At 44.7% G+C, this 24,038-nt stretch overlaps 1 protein-coding gene across 3 annotated transcripts in view; it reads right to left on the reverse strand.

The window, feature by feature from the left end:
- Positions 1–1,685: 1,685 nt before the first annotated feature.
- The window catches only part of elmod3 (ELMO/CED-12 domain containing 3), a 30,105-nt gene continuing 7,752 nt past the window's right edge, over positions 1,686–24,038 (reverse strand). For all 3 annotated transcript variants that reach the window (XM_063195334.1, XM_063195336.1, XM_063195337.1), the window contains exons 4-14: positions 23,560–23,631; positions 20,135–20,212; positions 19,358–19,427; positions 18,517–18,579; positions 13,878–13,966; positions 11,731–11,854; positions 7,838–7,960; positions 7,107–7,237; positions 6,748–6,824; positions 6,165–6,292; positions 1,686–6,051 (exon numbers count right to left, since the gene is read on the reverse strand). In XM_063195334.1, coding sequence (XP_063051404.1) covers positions 5,801–6,051; positions 6,165–6,292; positions 6,748–6,824; positions 7,107–7,237; positions 7,838–7,960; positions 11,731–11,854; positions 13,878–13,966; positions 18,517–18,579; positions 19,358–19,427; positions 20,135–20,212; positions 23,560–23,631 — 1,206 coding nt within the window. In that variant the 3' untranslated portion in view covers positions 1,686–5,800. The remainder of the gene's footprint in view (positions 6,052–6,164; positions 6,293–6,747; positions 6,825–7,106; positions 7,238–7,837; positions 7,961–11,730; positions 11,855–13,877; positions 13,967–18,516; positions 18,580–19,357; positions 19,428–20,134; positions 20,213–23,559; positions 23,632–24,038) is intronic.

Below are 24,038 nucleotides of genomic sequence, written 5' to 3' on the forward strand. Positions count from 1 at the left end.
TGACTCGGAAAAATAATACCAAGCCAACAGAATTATTTTTTAAGTTGCAATTTTATTTTAATATTCTCCATACAATACATTACTGTACAACCGTACGCATATATTCTGAAATATATTCTCATTATAAAATTGGACTTCTACAATCAGGTATATTTTAGGGGGATAGAGAGACAGAAGTAGGGAGTGGAGGGGGGGGGGGATTAGAAAGCGCTGAGGGACAGACAGACAGACAACAACAACAACAATAACATAACACCTCCAGAGGAATGTGCTGGGGGGGGGGGGGGGGGGGGGGGGGGGGGGGGGGGGGGGGGTTTTGGGGGTTTATGGGAAGGGGTACGGGAATAGGGGATGGGGTGCGGTGTAGCACTGGACTCTGTGTGATCCCACATACGTAGGATGCTCTTTTGGAGGGAAAAGAAGAATGAGAAGAATGAGTCTTGGACCAGACTCAACCAGTTCTCCCAACGCACAGCAGAAGGGAGTCCCAGGAAAGCAAGAAAACAATAAAGAAAGATGAACTTTCAAAAAAAAACAAAAAAAAAAACAAACAAACAAACAAATAAAATATGTGGGCTGTCTGTAGTGACCTGAAACTGAACCCAGAGGTGGCTCATTCAGTCTGACAACCACCTTCTCTGTCGTGTCATAAAACAATGCACAGGAGTCTTGTTTTTTTGCTGTTACCACCATTTTTGCTATTTTTGGGGGTGTGAGCTGCGTGTTGACAATACACTGTTAAGTAATTAAAAAAAGACTTTTGCACAAGTACAAAAGCAGAAAAACAACCCAAAAAGAAAGTTAAGTAGAGATGAATGGGCAATAGACCACAAAAAAGACACATGACGTGCGTTCAACAGCTTAACTGTTGGGCATCGGGAGAAACCAACGATGTTATTCATTTTGTGTATATCTTGTCATGACATCACTGCTGCTCGTCAGCTATCAGGAAAGAGGAAAAAGGAGAGAGGAGAGTGAGATTTGTCTCAAGCCTGAGGTTTTATATGACATAACTGCTTCTAGAACCCCTCCCCTCCCACCCCTACCCAAACCCACACCACCCCTTTAACCCAGCAACAATCCCACTGTTACAATCTTCACTTGTGTCCTGTCCTGTCCTCCAATGTACACGTGCTAATGCTCATCACCTCACAGCACAGTTAGGCAACTCCAGACGAAACTTCTCTTCGTGCGTGAGAAGAGGCGCAGGTCTACAGATTGTCATCGGACGCGCACTGCTCAGCTGGGACGTGCATGGCGTGCCCTGTGTCGTTTTACGCTTTTCTTTTCTATTTTTCTTTTCTTTTCGTGGGCGAAAGTGAGTGCCATGTTCTCGTCCCGGGTGCCACTGACGACTTGGCAAGGGCAAACTGGCATGGAATGTTCCTTCACGGGCACACACACGGCAGTTGTGCGGTACAGTACGTGTGATTCGGGCTACCCAACCTCGTCATTTGATGCAGCCTCCCCTGCTTACTGTCCACCTGTACTGCGGAGGTTTCGATATTCGCTAGAATCAATATTTCTTGGTCCACTGTTGCAAGCACACAGGGTCTACAATCAATCAAATAACCAGCAGTGGCTTGGTAGTGCCTTTGAATGCTTTATATATATAATACATACTTGACGATCACAGCACCACCACCACCACCACCACCATCACCCTCCCACTCCCCATCCCAGTCAATATCCCCATCCCTACTGCCCTATCCCCAAACGCACACACACAGCTGCTGTCATGCTTTTATTTTGTAAATAGCTTATGAATGCTTTCCACCTGGGGCTCTTCCCCAGGACACTGGCTGGGTGACACCCCGTCGTCCCCTGTCATGTCCCCTCCCCTCCCCTCCGAGGCACTAGTGTTTCTCTCTGCACTGCACCGCCCACCGCCAACGTCAGCTCTCTCCACCAATCATGCGGCACGATGAGGGAGGCTCTTCAGGCATGCTCACGAGCGGCACTTCGCCACCGAGGCCAACTGAGCAGAGAGGAGCTCGGTGTGTGGTGTGCCTGCATTGGTGTGGGCGGTAACCTGTGTGTGTGTGTGTGTGTGTGTGTGTGTGTGTGTGTGGTGTGTCTGCGTGTGTGTTTATGGTGATGTCACAGCAAATGGAGGGAAAGAAGCAGATGGAAACGCTTGTTTGCTTGCATGTGTATGTGTGCATGTGTGTGTGCATAAAAGATGTAATTACAGAGAAATGATAGTTGTGTTTCTGGCCAAATTTATCACATTCAACTGGTAACCTTCCATCAGGCTCAATGACTATTTTGGTGTGTGTGTGTGTGTGTGTGTGTGTGTGTGTGTGTGTGTGTGTGTGTGTGTGTGTGTGTGTGTGTGTGTGTGTGTGTGTTCTCAATAATTCCTGGATGAGTAAAATGTGTCACTGGGCAATGACGCATTGGGGTAATGCATGAAAAAATAAATGCTAAACTAATGTTTTTTTTTCTTCTTCATTTGAAGTCGGGATTCTCTGTGCCACAAGCGGGTCCCAATGATCATGTTCTAAAGGTACTGTACTGATTTGAGTACAGAAAATACTAGTGTGTTATTCAACTAAACACAGGGACTGAAAACGTGACAACTCCTACTATTCAATCATGAGTTTTTTGCTGTTGTTGCAAAGGGAACTGAAGAAACTGGAGAAAATCACAGAAATATACCGTGTTTTTTCTTTTTTTTAAAAACCTCTGACACAACACTTAACATTTTTTGCCAAAAAAGACACGAGTGAACATACCGAGTAATAGAACAAGCCTCTTGTCAACAACATTTTTTTTAAAAGGAGAGAAAACTACAAAATTATAACCAACAAAAACCAACAACGATTTCTCTGGTGCTACGTACGGCTCTAGTGCTATGGAGCATGCTACGAATAAGAGAAGTTCAGAGACCGTCCTTCCTTTAAAATGTAGACCTGTAGGTCAGGAAATCCACCTCGGACTTTGTCGTGTGGGAACAGACCAACCATCTTCGGTCAAACAAGTTGGGTCTTGACCATACAGATGGCCAACTACCTCGCTCTCATCAGCTAGACCAGTCATGACCAGGGGTGCATTTCTCAAAAGTGTTGTTGTTAGCAGTTAGCAACTTGGGTAGTTGCCAATAGGAAATTGCACTGCAACCAACAAAGTAGCTATTGTAGTTAGCAACTACGCTTTCGAGAAATGCACCCCAGATGAGCTGGCACTATTCTGCTGGAACAGACATGAGCTCCTACAGCCCCACCTCAGTCTACTCCGCAGGAGATGAGCAGTTTGACTAGGACCGTATGCTGATAGTTAAGTACGATCACTCTCCAGCCACCCTCCAGCAGACAACAACAAATATTTACTACTCTGCAACATATCTTTTTCCCAACTGATGCTTTGTGATGAACGACCAAGTCTGTAGGCTACACAGTAACATTTGCAGTGTAAAATCAACACTCTTAGGAGTAGCTAGGACCAACGCTGTCAGTCTTCAGGTCAACTCTGTAAGTGTGGCAGTATGAACTGCCTGCCTGCTATTCAGTCCAGATGTCATTACCCATTAGTGTTCTCAGAATGCTAATGTGTTCTTAGAATGTCTCTCCTTGTGTTTAGGCCACCACCCTGAAGTGTAGAGGAAACAGGTCCTTAAAATTCATAAGCGCTTCTCAATCATATGTAAAACACATTTACCGAAAAAGTTGTTGAACACTAGCTTCCTACCACTATTGCCAAGACGTACCGCTTTTTAATTATTTTTTAATGTACGAACTGCAAAAAACCTGTCAAAGGCTTCATACACAATTTTTTTACACACCAGGTAAAGACTACATACATCTACAGCCACCAGCACGGCGTTTGCAGAGGACTTGTCTTGTTATTAATTTAGTTATTTATTCGTTAATTTTTCTCGCATGCGGCTGACAAAGAACCTGCTAGCCAAGAGGGAAGAGGGTGAGAGCTGTTGAGGAGCAAGCCGTGTACATGTGCTCACTGGTTGGGGAAGCAAAGCCACAGTCTTGCTTTGTGCTAGGCTAGCAACTGCTAATTATAGCTAAGGAGGGAAATGCTTTCCGTCAAAACGTTCCCCCGTTACTCTGAGCCGGGGAGGGGGATGACAGTAACAGTCTGAAAAGAGGGGTGTGTGGCTGGTGTAGGGTAGGGGAGCGGGTGGTTAAGTCAATGTGGTGATGCGTCACCAACAGCCCCCTCTTTAAACATTTTGCAGCCTATACATGGGACCCCGGCGACACCGACGGGAGTTTCCTTGACAACCATTGTCGTCCTGAGGGAGCCCATGAGGAAGTGCCTTGTTTTTTTTGTTTAACCTTTAGTTTGTGTTCTTCATATTGGTACGAATAAAATAGCTTCAGTGTAAAGTCTTTGAAAAATATACTCATATATATTTAATATAGCTAGAATTCATCCATAGAGAACAATTGTAGAGCTCTGAAACGAAGAAAATAACGACAATAATAAAAAAATAAATCAAAAGAATAGTGCCAAGAGATCTCGACCTCATCTGCCTCACTCACTCTCAGCCCACAAACACAAACTACCAACACATACTTCACATCACTTTTTGCAAGGTTAGGGAGCGCTTCACTAGGGCTGCATTGGATTGCACTGTTAACCACTTGCGCAGAATGACACCATGTTTTCCTATGTAACATTTACAAAGCAGTTAAATGTCTCTGAGCAAATAGGTACAACACTTTTAATACTTAACACACACGCACACACACAGGCACACACACACATGCAAGCAAAACAGAGAGTTATGCCAAACACGCGTGGCAGTCCACCTATTCAGTCTCTCACTTAGTGCACACAATGATTAAAAAAATGGTGTACCTCGCTCGCTGCCGTCTTTGACACTCCCTTTAGTGACTGTTTAGTGACTTCTCTCTAGTCTCTACCAAAATGGCCTCTTCGCTGCTCTGGGGTACATTTCTCAAATGCGTAATTTTTAGCAGTTAGCAACTTGGGTAGTTGTCAGTGGGAAATTGCACTGTAACCAACAAAGTAGCTACCGTAGTTAGAAACGACGCTTTCGAGAAATGCACCCCTGTGCAGCACATTCACAGCCAACCCTAAACAAACACACAAGCAGCTCCTGCAAAAAACCTTTGCACCTCTTTAAACCATGGTCAGTCAGCCAGTCACTTCTCCCTGAGCCTGCCCATCCCACCTCCACACCACCATGGACCATGAGGATGCTTTCTACCTGAACACCAAGCTGCAAGATAGGGGGAGGGGGAGCAAAGCAAAAAAAAACAAAACACAAAAAGTTCATAACAAAACAAAACAATATTTGGCAACTATTCACCTTGGCGACTGCTCGGTGTAATAAGCACGTATTACGGTAAGTCACGAGGGAGGGAGGTTCTTCTATGAAGAAACAAACTACTGATGCGCAGAGGGATAGAGAAAGAAAGAGAGAGAGCAATAGATAGAGAGAGAGGCAGAAAGATCTGTATTGAATCTGTAACCCTGAAGTCTACTTCTGTTGAAAAATAAGAGAGAGAAAGAGGAACAGCTCTCCAAGACATATGTGCAGCCATGCTGGCCAAGTGCGCTGCAGTGCGCCTGTCTGTCTGACGTTTTGGGTTTGTGTCTGTGTGTGAGCGTGCATGTGTGGGGTGTGCGTTTGTCGTGTGCAAAAGTTGAGAGAGAGAGGAGGGGGAGGTTGTTAAAGAGAGAGGGAAAACAACGTTCTCAACTCTATGTCAAAACTTTCACCAACCAACCCACCAATCTCCCCTCCTTTTTAAAAAATCCCTTCTCTTTATCTCTTCCACTTCTCTTTTCTCACGCTCCACTCGTTCTTCCGTTAGATGAGCCTGGCGTCTCCCTCCATGTCGGCCGGGAGGTCGCAGACCCCGGTGAAGTTCATGTCCTTGCCCTCTTTGGTCCCCTGGGCCCCGCCCCCGAGGGTGGAGCCCCGGTCGCTAGGGGAACGGTTGCTGTGCGTCAGGCTGTCCGGCGACGCTCGATGGCCTATCCTGCCGCGACGCTCCTTCAGGTGGGTTTCCAGGCGCCGCAGGACCTGCTTGGGGTTCTTTTTGGCAAACATCTCCACCTCTACACACACAACAAAGGAGAAGAGAAATAAGATGGGAGGGGGAAAATGATGGGAGGATGAGGAGGATGCAGGTGTGAAAAGGAGAAGAGGGAAAAAAAGAGCAGCAGCGTACCTTTGAGCACGTAGCCCGAGTCCGAGATGGTCTTCTGCTCCGTCTTCCACAGCTGGAACAGATGCAGGAAGGTGGCAGCGTAGAAGTCGTTTATCACCCCGACAACCTGTTGCCGTCGGTTGCACTCCCTGGATGGGACAAAGTGAGGTCACCGTTGGGAGGAAGAAACGCGTCGACGCGTGAGCGAGGTTAGAGGTGTCGACTTGCTACTTCCACCTCAGCATTCATGGCTCTATTATGACAGCTGCTCCAACAAGGTGCTAACGAGGCCGAAGGGGCTTATGGGACTGTTTATCCACCAGAACGCTCTGCTTTCATAAACACTCCCCCAGTTCATATGTAAATACACATTAAATATTTATTGAAGGTATTGCCAGCATAGAGGTCCTTCTATTAGTGTAGAGTAGAGTAATTTTCTTAATCCCAAGTTTACATAGATACATAGATACAGGACATAAACAAAGACCTAATACACATTGTAGCACATTGAAGTAAACATATAGCAAAATGTCGGAATGAGTTGTGTGTTCATGTTTGTGTTCATGTGGGTGAGTAAAAAAGGACTGACAGACTGGCCACTTACTTGGATAAGACCTCCTCTCTGAGCGCGTGCAAGGCAATGCGTGTCATATTGATGGACATCACGCTGAAAGGGAAGTTCTGCCAAGAGATTTGAGAATAGTTAATCACATTTGTCATCACAACTATGTTTGGGTACGCATGTGCGTTCCCCATTGGTGTGTGTGTGTGCGAGTAACTGAGTGTGAGACTAAGTGAGTAAATGATTGTGGGAATGAGTGAGTGGATGAATGTGTGTGTGTGTGTGTGTGTGTATGTGTGTGTGTGTGTGTGTGTGTGTGTGTGTGTGCGTGCATGCGTGCTTTGGTGTGTGTGTGTGCGCACATTGGGGTGTGTGTGTGTGTGTGTGTGTGCGTGTGCTACCTGCACTGGGTGCTGGGACAGCTTGTAGATGTCTCTTGCTAAAGGTAGTGTTTCTGGGTCCATGACCAGGTAAAGTGTATGCATGAGGCCCAGGAAGCCTGTGCCTCGCAGGTCTGTGGCCGGGTCCGTACCTGAGGGCCAAGCAAACAGATAGTAGATGCAGACGCATTAATCAGGCTTCCCACGTCAATTCCATGACTTTTCCATGACTTTCCTTGACCATAAAACAGAATTTCCATGACCTCCTCAAACAGAAGATGAGCAACATGTTGATACCCAGAGGCGGACAAAATGTATTTGTTAGTTTACAATCCAGTGCCACATACTCAAAATGAAAGGTTTGACCTATCCAATTCAACCAGCTGATTGGCTGGTTGAATGATGACTTGGTTGAAATGGACAGGTAAAACGGGGTCATTTGCAAATATGTGGCACTATATTATAACTGAATGAATCAATCACTGATTATTCCTAGCCTGATTATCATCAACTTTCACATCTCTTCGAGACTTGGTCTGACCAAGAGCATAATAATTAAGGTTTCCCCAAACAGCATGGTTAACCCGCCTCCCTAGGTTTTCTACTGGTTGACTGTTGTCCGAAAAAGTGACTGGAGTTCCTGATTTTTAGGGAGATCAGAAACGATATTTGCATTGCTCTTGGCCTGACTAGAAGGAATGTAGACGGTGTTGCGTCACTAGGAGGGCGTGGCCTGGCTAGATTATACCCACCCTGAAAGCCCACACTCTCCCAGTGGGCTCCAAAGCGAGGGCAGTCGTTGCGGTTGCCAGTCAGCTTCTTGTAGATGGTCTGCAGCACGCGCATGTGCACCGGCTGCACATTGTCCAGGGAGCCTGTGGGGCCAGGAGACAGAGGTCAGAGGTCAGTCTGTTCTACGTATAACCAGCGTGCCATGTGCGTTACGCCCCTTTTTTGAGGGAAAACATTGGGGGGAAAGCCAATGCAAGTCAATTGGTGGTGTTGGCGGAAAAATAAACAAAAGACAAGGACATGTAGACTAGCGTTGTTCAGAATCAACATGCCGAAGACGTGTTGTGTTGTCGGCTGTTCAAATAATAAAGCCAAACAGCCGTGGCTGAAGCATGGACTGTGTTTATTTAGGCTAGCCGATGTTGCATCCAAGTTAATGAGACATTCAGTTTGTTTTCCCCCAAAAAGGGGCATACAGCACATTCACGATGGCCAGTTATACATATGACAGGACAGTTGAAGACGTGGACAGGAAACAATAGGAAGAGAGAGAACGACGGGGCAGGGCTTTTTACCCCAGCCAAACTTTAAACTGGTCCCTCATGGGCTGCTGCCGTATATGACCCAGTGCCCCAACGCAATGCGCCACAGAAATCCTAGAGCGTAGATGTTAGGAGAGCGTACTACTGGACATACAATACATGGGCAATTGTGATGAACACAAGTACTGTTCCATGCCTAACACCCCTGAGCCATCCTAGTATCAATGCTCGTTGCTTTGGACTATCCAACTCTTTGGACAATCCAACATTAAGAGGCTGTCACTAGGGCTGGGCGATATGGAAAAAAAACAATATCACGATATGGATTACTTTATATCACGATAACGATATATATCACAATATAGCATAATTACATACGTTTTCAGTTATTCTCTTTATTTGCTCTTTATTTTTTCATGTCGCAAAACAGCCTCTCTTTAAAATGGATCTTTTTATTCTTATTTTTACAGTTACATTAACTTAGTGTATTGTGACAACATGAAATGTAATTAAATGATATTCAATTGTATAAAATTGATCAAATTACCATCACGATATAAACGATATAGGAGAACGATATAGGTCACGATATACACTTTTATATAACGATAACGATATATATCGTCATATTGCCCATCCCTAGCTGCCACCACAGCAATATGGTTAAATAGATTCAAAAACCATGATCATTACTGTCTACTTAGCATATTTTATACAAACGGTGCTGCTGAAAATGCAAGGAAATGCTACAAGATAACACAATGGCAAGAGTATTGCATAGCTTGGACACTTCATATTACTGAATGAGTGTTTGCAAATTAATGAACAATTAAAAATACTGAAGGAGTGGAACATAGCAAAATACAGTCAGTAGAAGGTAACGGGGAGGCATAGTCTAGCAGTGTATGACGCTGAGCTGCAGTCTTATGCTATCCTCTATTTGAATTCCAAGATTCAAATTTACGCATGTGTGTAAACTGTGTACTGTGTGTGTGTGTGTGTGTGTGTGTGTGTGTGTGTGTGTGTGTGTGTGTGTGTGTGTGTGTGTGTGTGTGTGTGTGTGTGTGTGTGTGTGTGTGTGTGTGTGTGGCTGCGCTCTAACACTCTGTAGGGGACATCCTGTTACAGAGGGCCTGGGCCCTTGGCCAAACGGCCACAGCCCAACCATCTCACCATTCCACACACACACACGCTCACGCACACACACGCGCACACACGCGCTCACACACACACGCGCGCGCACGCACGCACGCACGCACGCACGCACGCACGCACACACGCACGGCAGAGGGCAGGCGTACTATAGGTAGGAGCAGCAGGACAGCAGTGGAGAGAGAGAGAGACAAGACATTTGGTACAGAACACTCTAGATCTCCACCTGCTCCGAGCAGCCAATACTGTGTCTGTTTGTGTGTAAACAACAACACCTAGAAACCTTAGCTGGTAGTGCTCTATGCAGTGATACATGAGGCATTTACACAAGATGGGCGTTTTCATTAGTGATTTATGGGAGGGCATTGTTGTGTGCGTGTATGTAAGCAACACATAGAAACCTAGACTTAGTCCTAGAATTAGTGGTACTAATTTCTGCAAAGATGCAAAATGCATTTACGGTACACAAGATATACTGGGTATATATAGCAGATATTTCAATGGGAATTGGGTTTTTCATATACTGTAGGTGGGATGCATGCATGTGTGTTCTTGTAAATGTATCACTACACCAATACTGTGCAATGTGCAGTGCAGTGTGTTTGTAGGTAAGTGTGTGTCTGTGTGTGTGTGTGTGTGTGTGTGTGTGTGTGTGTGTGTGTGTGTGTGTGTGTGTGTGTGTGTGTGTGTGTGTGTGTGTGTGTGTGTAGACGTAGTATACTGTGCGATAGCGAAGACCAGGGGACCATTCCATCAACGGCGGTAACTCCAAATCCGAGCTCAAGTCGGTAAACTACGCTAGTTTTAGACAGAGATCCGTTCCATCAGCCTTGCTAACCTGAAACTCAGCTGAGTTGCCACGGTAATTTATGCTCCAAGTCAAACCTGGTAGCTCCCAGGTTTAACATCAGGCTAAATAAATCAGTGTTTCAAAGAATTTCAACCTGCAGGACACTGTGTCACAACCGGACCGTTCCGCATTTTCCCGCCAGCATTTTGCGAGATCAAAGCGAACCAGTCGCCCTATTAAAACAGTGCATGGGGTGGTAATGCCTGTTAAAACTCCAATAATTACCATTGTCTTTCATTTCGGGGGATTTTTTGATAATTAGCACATTTTTAGAAAACTTTTATTGTCTTGATAATAAGATAAGTTTAAGCAATTCTTGTCACGGAAAAGATGGTGTAGATGGCACAGTGGGTAGGTGCGCTGCATAATATGTTGTAGGCTGATAATGAAATCTTCACAAACGTAGGCTACATTTGCCTATTTTCTGAGTTGATGAAGTGGCTGGCTTCATTCTCAACCAAGCAATACGCCAATGTAGACATTTACACTTTACAGGTAATTAAGAAAAAGTCCTCAAAGTCGCCGACGGTTGGTTTTTGCATTGCAATGATTCAGCAAATGCTCTCTGCCTTAGCCTACGTGTTACCTATGCTTTGTTTCATCCTAAAACAAGTTCTTCTGATAAATGCATTAACGTCATTGCGCACAGTGGGAATCGAACACGGGCCTCTCAATTACGAAGCAGCTGCGTTATCGATGACCCACTAACACATCACATCTGTGATAAAAAAAACCCTTGATTTCACAACGCATGCCCGACTCCCCAACATGATCGCTTTTTCGACAATGCTTAATATGGACTTCCCCTGTACAACGTGCACGAGCGCAACGACAGCTTTGATAAGCGCAGCTGAAGTCAACCTAGCCAAGGCGCAGCTGATCTTCACTAATGGAACGGCTTCTGCCTCAAGTATAAGCTGCCGTTAGTTGCAACTCGGCTTTTGCACGTAAGCGCCGCTGAATTCAGCGCCAATGATGGAATGGTCCCCAGGTCCCTCTCCAGAAGTGTGTGTGTGTGTGTGTGTGTGTGTGTAAGTGCGCTTAAGTGCGTGTGTAAGTGCGTTTAAGTGTGTGTGTGTGTGTCTATACACTTACACCGTGCAATGGCAAAGACCAGGTCCCTCTCCTCCAGAAGTGTGTGTGTGTGTGTGTGTGTGTGTGTGTGTGTGTGTGTGTGTGTGTGTGTGTGTGTGTGTGTGTCTATACACTTACACCGTGCAATGGCAAAGACCAGGTCCCTCTCCTCCAGAAGTGTGTGTGTGTGTGTGTGTGTGTGTGTGTGTGTGTGTGTGTGTGTGTGTGTTTATGTGTGTGTGTGTGTGTGTGTGTGTGTGTGTCTGTGTGTGTGTGTGTGTGTCTATACACTTACACTGTGCGATGGCGAAGACCAGGTCCCTCTCCTCCAGCAGCTCCTTGTGCAGACGGGGTGGGCCAAACAGGAAGTGGGTGATGGCCGCCAGACCCGTACGCCGCACCGTCGGCTGGATGTTCTTCTGCAGACGGAGAGAGAGAGAGAGAGAGAGAGAGAGAGAGAGAGAGAGAGAGAGAGAGAGAGAGAGAAGGGGGAGGTGGTGGGGGAAGAGACAAATTGAGAGGAAAAGAGTGAGACACCAAAAGAGAGAGAGGGAGAGAGAGAGAGAGAGAGGTAGAGAGAGAGAGAGAGAGAGAGAGAGAGAGAGAGAGAGAGAAGGGGGAGGTGGTGGGAGAAGAGATAAATTGAGAGGAAAAGAGTGAGACATCAAAAGAGAGAGAGGGAGAGAGAGGGGGAGAGAGAGAGAGAGAGAGAGAGAGAGAGAGAGAGAGAGAGAGAGAGAGAGAGAGAGAGAGAGAGAGAAGGGGGAGGTGGGAGGTGGGGGAAGAGACAAATTGAGAGGAAAAGGGTGAAACACCGAAAGAGAAAGGGAGAGGGGCAAACAGGAACAGAGAGAGTGAGGACAGAGAGAGAGAGAGAGAGAGAGAGAGAGAGAGAGAGAGAGAGAGAGAGAGAGAGAGAGAGAGAGAGAGAGAGAGAGAGAGAGAGTGGGGGGTGGGGCAGGAAAAAGAGAGGGGGAAAGAATCAGACACAGATAACATGGCAGAAAGAGAAATAGAGAGGGGGCAAACAGGAACACAGAGAGGGATAAAGAAGGAAAGAGGTAGAGGGAGAGAGAGAGAGAGAAGCAAAGAAACAAAGAAAGAGGAGAGAAAGAGAGAGAAAAGAGAAAGTGAGAGAGGCATGAGGGAGAGAAAGCAAGAAAGACAGAGGGATATAGGAATAGACAAAAGAGAAAGAGATAGAGCAGAGGAAAGAGGAGGAGTGAGACACACAGAGGAGAAGAGAAAGAGGAGTGGAGACGGGATGAGAGGTAAGGGGAAAAAAAGGGGAACAGAAAAAAAGCATCCAGAGGAGGGGAAGGAATGAAGAAGAACCAGTGAATGAAAGGAGGAAGAGAGATGGAGGGGGGGAGGAAGAGGAACACATTAGATGCGTTTGAGGAAATGAAGGCAAAAAACGGGGAAGTGTTTATTTTTATATTCAGAACTGCATACCACCACTTCTGTATTGGCATACAACCACTCTTGAACTTGGATGAAGAGAAGAACAGGGAAACAGGCTCACAGCAACTACCGACACCACCAACCGGACTAGAGCAGGACCCCGTTTCTCGACAGTGTCGTTGCTAACCAGTTAGCAACTTAGTAGGTTGCCAATGGGAAATTACATTGCAACCAAGTCAGTTGCTAACTTAGTTAGGAACGACACTGTCGAGAAATACACCCTGGGTCAGTTCATAAATGGAGAAGCATTAATGTGGCTCTTAAGGCTGATAAACAGAAGCAAACAAAAAAAAACACACGTGCTGGTATCAGCACCCACACGCCACACCATTCTGCTCACACACAGACACAAACAGACAGACAGACAACAGACAGACAGACAGACAGACAGACAGACAGACAGACAGACAGACACAAACACAGGACACACTGGCTTTAGCTATGACGTAGAGGCAGTAGGTCAGTCAGAGACAGTCGGACACACACACACACACACACACACACACACACACACACACACACACACACACACACACACACACACACACACACACACACACACACACACACACACACACACAAACACACACACACACACACACACACTTTAGACAAGACACATAGACAAGCAGTCATTTGACAAACAGACAGACACACCCACATACACACATAGAATAAACTTGTTTCCTAACTAAGACCTACAGACAGACGAAGACACACACTAACACAAACACTAACACACACACACACACACACACACACACACACACACACACACACACACACACACACACACACACACACTAAAGCCAAGACACAGAGACAAGCAGTCAGATAGACAGACCGAAAGACAGACAGCCACACACACAGAATAAACTCGTTTCCCAATTAAGACCTACAGACAGACGAAGACACACACCAACACACAGCACACACACATGTATGCACGCACGAGCGTGACCACAGACACACACTCACCAGGAGCTCGGCGAGGTCTGTGGTCTGGAAGTGCTGCAGGGCTTCGTTGAAGGAGATGAGCGGGGAGGGGGCCAGCTCCTCCGGGAGCACTGCACAGGAAAGGAGAGGAGAGGAGAGGAAAGGCCCAGACCCAGAGTCAGATAAGCAGCAATCACACACACACACACACACACACACACACACACACACACACACACACACACACACACACACACACACACACACACACACACACACACACACACACACACACACACACACACACACACACACACACACACACACACACACGCACACACACACACACACGCAAACACACACACACACGCAAACACACACACACACACACACACACACACACACACACAGTCCCCTGGCCCAACCGACACTGAACCCAACCCCCCCACTCCACCTCCCCCTCCCAAAATGCACTTTGGAAAGGCATTCTGTTGATGCTGTGAGCTGTCTGTAAACACTGCTGTGGGCCAGCAGCGCTAATGCCTTAGCCAGCTTCCTCTCCACTGGAGGCTGAGGAGGAAGAGTGCCGAAGAGATGCCAACAGCTTTTTACTGGCATCATGGGCAAAGGTACCGTACAGTAGCCTGCTCTTACTGTAACCATAGCCTCATACTGCTGTATGGCAGCGGGAGTGAATTCAGTCTGATGTGCTGAAGAGAGAGTATATGTATAATGTTCATCATGTCTGATTGTTCAAATCACACTTAAGTTTTTTCATTTTATTTCGGACATGTAAAAGTTTTAACCTTCACCTGACATGTTGAAGACGGAAGGTATACCGTCGAAACATGTGAGGTTAAGGATAAACCTTTTACATGTCTGAAGTAAAATGAAAAACTCAAGTGTAGAAAGAGAACACTATACTAGTGGGGTAGATCCATAGAGGTAGAAAATAACACTAGAGGTGACCCCGCCCCCCTTTTTACGGCAATCTGTAGCGGCCATTATCTGTAGGTAGATCAGAGAAATGGAAATTAACGGAGAACGAGGCTCACCTCTGTCAAAAATGGCTTAATCATGTGAAAATGTCCATCAACACACTATACAAGGACAATAGTTGAAGTGTGTTGCTACCTATGTTCATAAAAGATATTATTTGATTTTTAAATGTATTTTATCGACTCATATGATTTAAGTAGATATTTAGCCTGCCATTTCAAATCTGGTCTTTGATTAATGTGTTACTTCATATTCACACAGCTTTAGTCAATTTTTTGACAGGGGTGGGTGTGTTCTCCATTGACTTGCATTGCACTACCTACGGAAGTTGGGAAGCTCCATCTGCCATTTCCCAGTGCTGTCGCAAATTGCTGTGTCCTCTCTAGTGTTATTTTCTACCTCTATGGTTAGATCTCAATAAATAAACTAACAAGATCTCGGAATTCAGAAATGGTTTCAAAGTCACAGCTCTGATGGCTGTGAAGTTTACAAAAAAAGTACAAAATTACTAAATTACTAAAGTGTCCAAATTTCATTTGCACAGACAGTTTGGAATGGGCAAACTGAGAAATGATTACTGGTGTGAGGGGTGGTGTGTGTCTGATGTTACCCAAGCGCTGAAGCTTGGTTGTGACATGTGATTATCTGCTCAGTCATCGTCATTGCCCCCCATTAGATGCCTGGTCAGCTCTATGGCAACAGTAGTAACCTCCCAAAAGACCCGAACCAGACGCAAGTGGTGGTAGTACATTTTTAACCGTTACAGTGAGCACTGTTACAGTGTCTAATTGTTTAAATCAATTAAAAAATGACGCAGAATGTTATTAAATGTATACATAACCATTTGAGTGGCCAAACGGCCAGACACAGACTGAACACTACAGCTGGTCATGTCACATGCAATTAGGCCCCAGTCTGCCAGTTAAGGTGGCCGTGCCAGGTAGCTCTCCCTGCTCGGCCCCCTGGAGAGAGAGAATGGCTCCACTCAGCCAGTCAGCCAGTCAGTGAAAGTCTCCGGCTGCTTCTCAGGAATGGGAAGGATCGGACTGCCTTTCCCACAGATTGTACATAATAATATTATAATATTATAATAATATGAATATAATAATAATAATATTATAACAATAATTATTATAAAAATATTAGAGGTGTACCGAAAATTCGGTCGCAGAAAGAATTCGGCCGAAAACGCCGGTTTTCGGACGAAAGCCAATTGAGTGGCCGAATCGGAGGCCGAATAGAAAATGAATTGAAAACGGGCATTAATTAAACTAATATCAGTTCTACTCTAACATTTGAAGACTTCAAATACACATTTATCTTCTTTCAAAAATATAGCTAAACTATTATTGTAATCCGTAGATCTAAGCACAGGGTTCATACACTTTTTCACCAATTTTTTTCCATGACTTTTCCATGACTTTTCCAAAACCTTTTTCTGAATTTCCAGGACCGAAAAACCAATGACCAATCGCGCGCGGGGGGTGGGGGTGGGGGCGTATTAGGCTATATTACAGGCTATATTACGTAGCCTATATTATAAATATGTAATTAGTGTATAAATTTATACTATAGACTATGGCATATTATATTATATATTACATAGCCTATATTACAAATATGTAAACAATAAACATATCCATACTATATGTTATCTTTTACTACAAGCTATAAGCAACCATTATACTTCATGTTGTATTACATTAATTCTGCTATTATTCACCAATGTTATATAATTCGCTTGTCTAATGTACAGTCAGAAATGAAAATGAATAGGCCTAGGCCAGCCTATAGCAAATTAGGTCGTGAAATCATCATGAAGACACATTTGTATCAACATGCTCTCTATGGAGATGGATAAATGCTCATCCTGCCCAAGTAAGAAATCATAGGCCTGCCTACTACACCTGCCTAAGCACAACAGTCCAAAGCTCCTGTAAGAATGATAATGTTGTCATTTGTTGTGGTCGTTGCTGGAGCAAAAAAAAAGAAAGAGAGAGAGACTGCACTGTTCGTGGCATAGTTCTAGTCTGACGCCCACTCAAGGAGATGCTAGGGTGAGTTTCATTTTGTGTTACAACGATCTGACCGATTTGAAAACAAAGCCACAGATGACTTTTTCAAACTCTAGTCACGCTGCCGTTTATACCGTATTTCAAAACAGGCGCGTCATGCAGACATTGGTAATCGTTTGGCTCGCGGTCAGCTGCACATAGACTACTGTACGGATTTCATGTAATCTTTCAGCACACTGGACAAGTTCACTCGCAGGCAGCAGGTGCATTGCTTATCAATATCAAAATCTCGGGGCTTACCGAAAGCATAAAGGTTCGCTTGGTGCCCTATCTGGCAAATTAAACCAAGACCAAACAGGTCTTAGGATTGTATTCCTTTTGGCATTAGCTACGTTTCAGTGGAACCGCTAAATATTTTAGAAGGCGTATAACTGCTAACCTGTTAGTAGCTGAGGAGGTAACCGCCTGCTGTATCTTGCCCTTCAGGTGGCTAACAAGTGCCGCTGCTTCGCCCATATCGGACGGACACATCACAACTTTCGTCCTCTCCAGCCATTGTTGATCATCTTTTCATAAAGTTAAGCCGCGCATTGTTGAAGTAACACTTCGCGGCATGCTGTAATATCGTACAGAACCAAATTTCTTCTCTAGGATTAGAGCTATGATCACCTCTCACCACCACGCACACACTACATCTAGCTCGCGCGTTACGAGGCGGGTTGCCAGGTGTGACTGATTTCTAGCGCCAAAAACACTTGAAACCCGCCTGGAGCCATTACAACATGCGTTATTTGAAACCCACTCAATTTGGCAACACATGGTTAGGCAGACGCAGCCTGCACTAGACAACATTTCCACGAGAACTCGGACATTTAGATTTTATTACGCCGTGGCATCAACTTCATAAATATAATTGATGAAAGACTGGATGGATTTCCATGACTTTTCCAAAACTTTTGACCAAAAATACGTTTTCCATAACTTTTCCAGGCCTGGAAATTTGAATTTTCAAATTCCATAACTTTTCCAGGTTTTTCATGACCGTACGAACCCTGTAAGCAATATTTTAAAAAAGTGAAAAACCTAACTTTTGATAACTTTTAACTGAATTGTAATATTCGGTTTCTGATTCGGTATCCGGCCAAGTGATTCATTATTAGTCGGTTTCGGCCACAAATTTCCATTTCGGTGCACCTCTAATATTATGTACAATCGATGGCCTTTCCTGAAAGCGTAGCTAGCCGCGATTTTTGTCCTTTGGTTCGATAAAGCCTAAGATTTTTTTAAATGTATTTTTTTTACTTTTTCACATTTAAAAAAAAAGTTTAAAAATAATGATGATGATGATTTGAACTTTGATACTGCCTTCTTGCACTGTGATACTGTATCGTGACTCAGCGCATCACGATTGCTCGGTTCAATACAGTATCATTACAGCCCTAGTATCCATGGAGCGAGGCAGATGAGTGTGGGAAGAGCTAAGGGGAGCTGCGCACCATGTTACAGATGTGGCCGGATGGTTTTAGTATCCATGGAGGGAAGGAGAAAGGTAGGTGTGTGTGGCTGAGCTGAGGTAAGAGCTAAGGCTGTGTGTGTGTGTGTGTGTGTGCGTGCGTGCGTGTGTGTTAGAGATGCTGTTCCCATGGCGACTGGGAGGATGAGCTCACCTGGCTGGATGCTCTCAAGGGCATCCCATTCCTCTCTGGCCCTCTCCACCTCCGAGCTCACCTCTGCAATCACACACACCCACGCGCACGCACGCGCGCACACGCACGCACACACGCACACACACACACACCAGGAGAGAATACGCACAAAAGCACGTGTGCACACACACACACACACCAGGAGAGAATACGCACAAACGCACGTGTGCACACGCGCACACACAGACACACAGACACACACACACACACACACACACACACACACACACACACACACACACACACACACACACACACACACACACACACACACACACACACACACACACACACACACACACACAGAACACGAGAGGAGAGGAGAGGACACACACAGACGGAAACACATGCACAGCGAATGAAAACATATTAATATACATTTAATCGCCAAAACGTTTCATAATCAACACGTGCCAAATTCATGCACCTGCAAATGGTTTATACAAATGAACCATACAGCCACAATTACACACTTGAACTGTGAGGGAAAGAATTCCTAATGGAGCAAGGGGCCAATACTAATTACACACACACACACACACACACACACACACACACACACACACACACACACACACACACACACACACACACACACACACACACAGACAGACAGACAGACAGACAGACAGACAGACAGACAGACAGACAGACAGACAGACAGACACACACAGACAGACAGACACACAGACACAGACACACAGACACACAGAACAGAAGGCAATGGCCACCAAAAAAAGCACAGATGACATGCGAGCAGCACATTGAGAGGGGCGAAGGTGCCAGAGGCAGCGGTCCTCACCCTCTGTCCTGGGCTGATCACCTCCGGCTGCCAGGGACTGCAATAGGCCATTCTGCTTCAGCGCAGCAATCTGCAATGCACATTGATTGATTTGATTGATTGACATTGTACAAAGCATTAAAAATGTATACAAATAAATAAGTCATAAATATGTCTTGAAAAGCTTGTACAAAGGAGAACACAAAAGCTTAGGGAGCTTGTTTCCATTGTGGCGGAAAAGGGTTATCATTAACACGCTACATACTACATATAACATATAACACTGTATAAGTTTGCCTGTGTGTGTGTGTGTGTGTGTGTGTGTGTGTGTGTGTGTGTGTGTGTGTGTGTGTGTGTGTGTGTGTGTGTGTGTGTGTGTGTGTGTGTGTGTGTGTGTGTGTGTGTGTGTGTGTGTGTGTGTGTGTGTGTGTGCGTGTATGCTGGTTCGCTGAAAATAGTCAACTTACAGGAGCTTCAGTGATGGTGAAGTATGCAGTAGAGCTAAAGGTTTGAAAAGGGGTCTTCAAAACTGACAATGACCTTGTGCATACCTGATTATATTGTCTTTAAAAAAATCTACACCACATACCAAACATACTATACCACTCTATATGTTTGTGTGTGTGTGTGTGTGTGTGTGTGTGTGTGTGTGTGTGTGTGTGTGTGTGTGTGTGTGTGTGTGTGTGTGTGTGTGTGTGTGTGTGTGTGTGTGTGTGTGTGTGTGTAAATGCAAATTAGTGTGCATGCGTGACGTGTGTAATATCTATGTATGCTGCTTCGCTGCTGGGCTGTACTCACTGGCACGGGTTTGTGATGGGAGTTTCCGTTGGTGTGCTCCTTAACGATGGCATGGCCCGGAGGCACTCCATTCATCTCCTGCATGTGGACAGGACACCGGGTCAGAGGTCAGAGTTCAAGGGTGAAATTCCACAAGGTCAGAGCAGAGGCAAGAGGCAACACCAGAGGCAAGACACACGCACACACAGGCTAAAGACTCAAGTCCAAGGCAAAGGAAATTATGCTACACAGTCAATGCCAGGCTTGTCACACAGTTAAATTCCCATCACTCATGAAACTGCAAATTGGGTAATTCTACAGAAATTGATCAGGGCTCCAGAGTGCGACCAATTTGGTCGCATATGCGCCCATTTTTTTCAATGGTGCGCCTAAAAAATATTTTTAGGCGCACCGGTGCGACCAGCCATCAGTAGAACAAAACAATTACCAAACAGCCGTTTTAATGGACATGAAATTAATAGTCATTCTACAGTAGTGGCCCATCATCACACAATAAAACGTGTCGATGCGGTCATTTCTTTAACTCCGCTGAACTACCGGTAGCTTTCTCCCCCTTCCTCGTTCACAGGCAGCCCGACGTTTCAGAATAGAATGTTCGACTTCGCTCAACTATCCGAGTTCACATGTGCCAGCGAGTTTTGTGTTCTCAACTATTCGAGTTTTGCAACGGTCGAGAGAGTTACAATCACGGTAAAAACAGCAAAATGACTTGAGGATATTTTAAACACGAGAGAGTCACACTCACGGGGAAAAACTAAATGGCTTGAGCGGATATTAAACATTGCTACACAAAAACGCAGACGGGTGCGGATAATTGCCCGTTTCAGCTGCGTGCAGAGCTGGCCAAACAACAGGTGACGCACTAGTCTGTCGGGAATTCTGTGAGTTTTTTGATAGCGACTAGGGCAGGCTACATACTGCCTATCAGTCGGAGGCATCGTTCATGCACCTCGAGACAGCACGAGAGAGAGGGAGAGAGAGAGAGAGAGAGTGAGCGAGCGAGCGAGCGCACTAGTGCTGTCGTGTCTGTTCGTAGCGCTTGCTAAGATACCATGCAGAGGGAGAGCGCTCCAAAACGGGGAAATAGACAAAACCCAATTCACCTCAGATTCCACTGTAAACATAGGCTAGGCTATTTGTGTCTAATGATTTTAAAAATCACAACATTTTTAGCAGGGTTGGTTAAAAAAATCTATCCATCCATCTATCCATCCATCTATCTATCTTCATATTGTAACTCTGTGCTTGTGCCGTGTGCGTAGCCTTATTGCAGAAAAGGCTGGTATGTTGATCTTACTAGTCAAACACATAGCCTACTGACCAAAAGGCTACTAATTTGGTCTTTTCTACCAGCCAAACTGCTTGTAGCCAAGATGTGTTAGTTAGGTAGCCTACTGTCATGTCTTTTATAAGGAGCACATTTGGAAGACTAGCCTATAGCACATAAAAGGCTCCAGGTCTTTTAAAATATAGCAACAATAATAGAATAATAATAATAATAATACTAATAATAATTATTATTATTATATTATTGTTGCTATTATTATTGCTATTGTTATTATTATTATTTTTATTATTATTTAAAGCTGAGGTGCGTGTGTGTATGGGGTGGTGAAAACATTTGGGTGCACCTACATTTTGTGCTGGTGCACCTAAAAAAATGTTTTAGGCGCACCAGTGCAACCAGTGCAAAAAGTTAGTCTGGAGCCCTGTTGATGCTTTTTCATAACCATAATAATACAAAATGATATTTGCATGATGTGAATGATAATGACTATGATTTTTTTTGGCTGTAAAAACTTGAATGAAATGACAGCTTACATCATTAGAATAGCCTAATGTTAAGATTATGCTGTATTTCCTCCATCCATAATGTGGAACTATCAGATACAGAACAAGCAATCTTGCCAAAGTCTGAAGGTGGGTGCATTGGGCTTTTTTTAAAACCAAAACACAGGCCAGTGATCCTTCTGCTAATGATTTTCAACTTTCGGCAAACATTAACTGAGCTTTGTAGTGCTTCAACTAGATGTCACTCAATCTCCTCATTGACAAGTGTAAAAATGAAACTGAGGTCCCAGTGTCATTAACATTGTACTGCTGAGGAGGAGAAATGGTCCAAGGAAGGGACTGAGGCAGTGTTCCTGTTGTGTTCCCCAGTGTCCTGTCCAGTGTTCCCCAGTGTCCCACCTCTTGCTCAATAGAATTCCTATAAAGCAACGTTTCTCAAACTTTTTCTGTCTGAGGACCACGTTGTCCCCCAAAAAATGTTCAGGGACCACCTGTCAACTGAATTGACCGTTGACGGGTGCTAATTTCAATGCAGATCACTTGCTTTTTATTCACATTACAAGCCTATCTTATTGTGGTGAAAATATGACTTCAGTTATGTTTAGCTTTGTAAAAATGTTACAAATATAGCCTACTGCTAGCTTGTCCTGGAAAACTGGTGGACCACTTGAGCTCTGTCGCGGACCATCAGTGGTCCCCGGACCACACTTTGAGAATCCATTTAGAGTCTAAAGGAGATGCATGTACATGATGGCTCAACACATGCTTGCACAGAGCAGCTGAGAATCATCAGTCTTGGTTTAGTTAAAAGAAACCTTGCCATGTATTGTGACTTATTGTGTACGGATGCTTAGCTAGAGTCAAAACCAGGGCCTATTATTTGCTCCGCCACTGGCCTACCTGTCCTGGGTCTACACATAATTGGAAAAGTTGGGGATACACTGTTGGAAAGACAATTTTAATAATAAACAAACTTTTGAACGATTATGAATACAGTTCTGCCCTGAAAAGGTGTGTGAGTGGTGGTGTGACAGTTTGGGAGTGTGGACTGGAGACAATAATATACATTAAGTGCAAGACAGGACAGGTAACAGTAATGGGTCACTTATTGTTACCAGTCCACTACTGTTACCTGTCCTGTCTTGCACTTATTATGTCAGTCTGTAAAATGTCAGTCTTGTGTATGTCTATGTCCTGGCATGGTATAGAGAGAAAACATAATTTCATTTTCCTTGTATGACTTGTGCATATGAAGAAACTGACAATAAAAGCTGACTTGACTTGACTTGACTCCACCACTGACCTGCCTGTCCAGGGTCTACGCATAATAGGTGAAGCTGGGGATACATTGTTTGAAAGACAATTTTAACAACAAACAAACTTAACGATTTTGAATCTCAGCTCAGTTGAGGAAGAAATGAAATCTATGAGCCTCACATGGGATAGTATCCAGAAAAAAAGCACAGAACAGACCACAGCAGAGAACCTTTGTTGCTGCCCTACTTGCCAGGAGGCAAAATGGGCAGTAAGTAAGTAAGTAAAGATTTTGAATACAGTTTTGCCCTGAAAAGGTGTGCGAGTGGTAGTATGAGAGTTTTGGGAGTGTGGATTGGAGACAATAATAATATACTCACATGTTTGTGGTTGGAGTGTCCATTGGTGAGGTCCACCATCTGCTTACATTCTTGAGGCAACCCATTCAGACCCTGACCAAGGAGAAAAGTAACCAATCAGAGTGAGAAAGGGGAAACCGATCCACCAATCAGATGATGGTTATTACATTATCACACTCAAGTGACACTTTCTTTCAAAGCAAAAAAACGCACGTGATTCCCATTAGGGGAGGAGGGTGGAGTTTGAACCTGCAACCCTCTGATCAATTCACAAATCACCTGGCCACAGCTCCCTTATACACAATGAGGGGCAAGAGAAGAGGAACAATCAAGTTTGGCCATTGCACCAAGCGGTTAGATTAGTGTTTCTCAACAGGGGCCCTACAGCTCTCTGGAGGTGTTGAGAAGCCCTAAGGGGGCGTTGAGAAGGATACAGCTGACTGAGGGCGGGGCTTAGTTCCCATTGGAGGGCATTCGTTTATTTAATTTTTCAATACTAA

This window comes from Engraulis encrasicolus, chromosome 3 (genome assembly GCF_034702125.1).
Source record: "Engraulis encrasicolus isolate BLACKSEA-1 chromosome 3, IST_EnEncr_1.0, whole genome shotgun sequence".
Classification (NCBI taxonomy): Eukaryota; Metazoa; Chordata; class Actinopteri; order Clupeiformes; family Engraulidae; genus Engraulis; species Engraulis encrasicolus.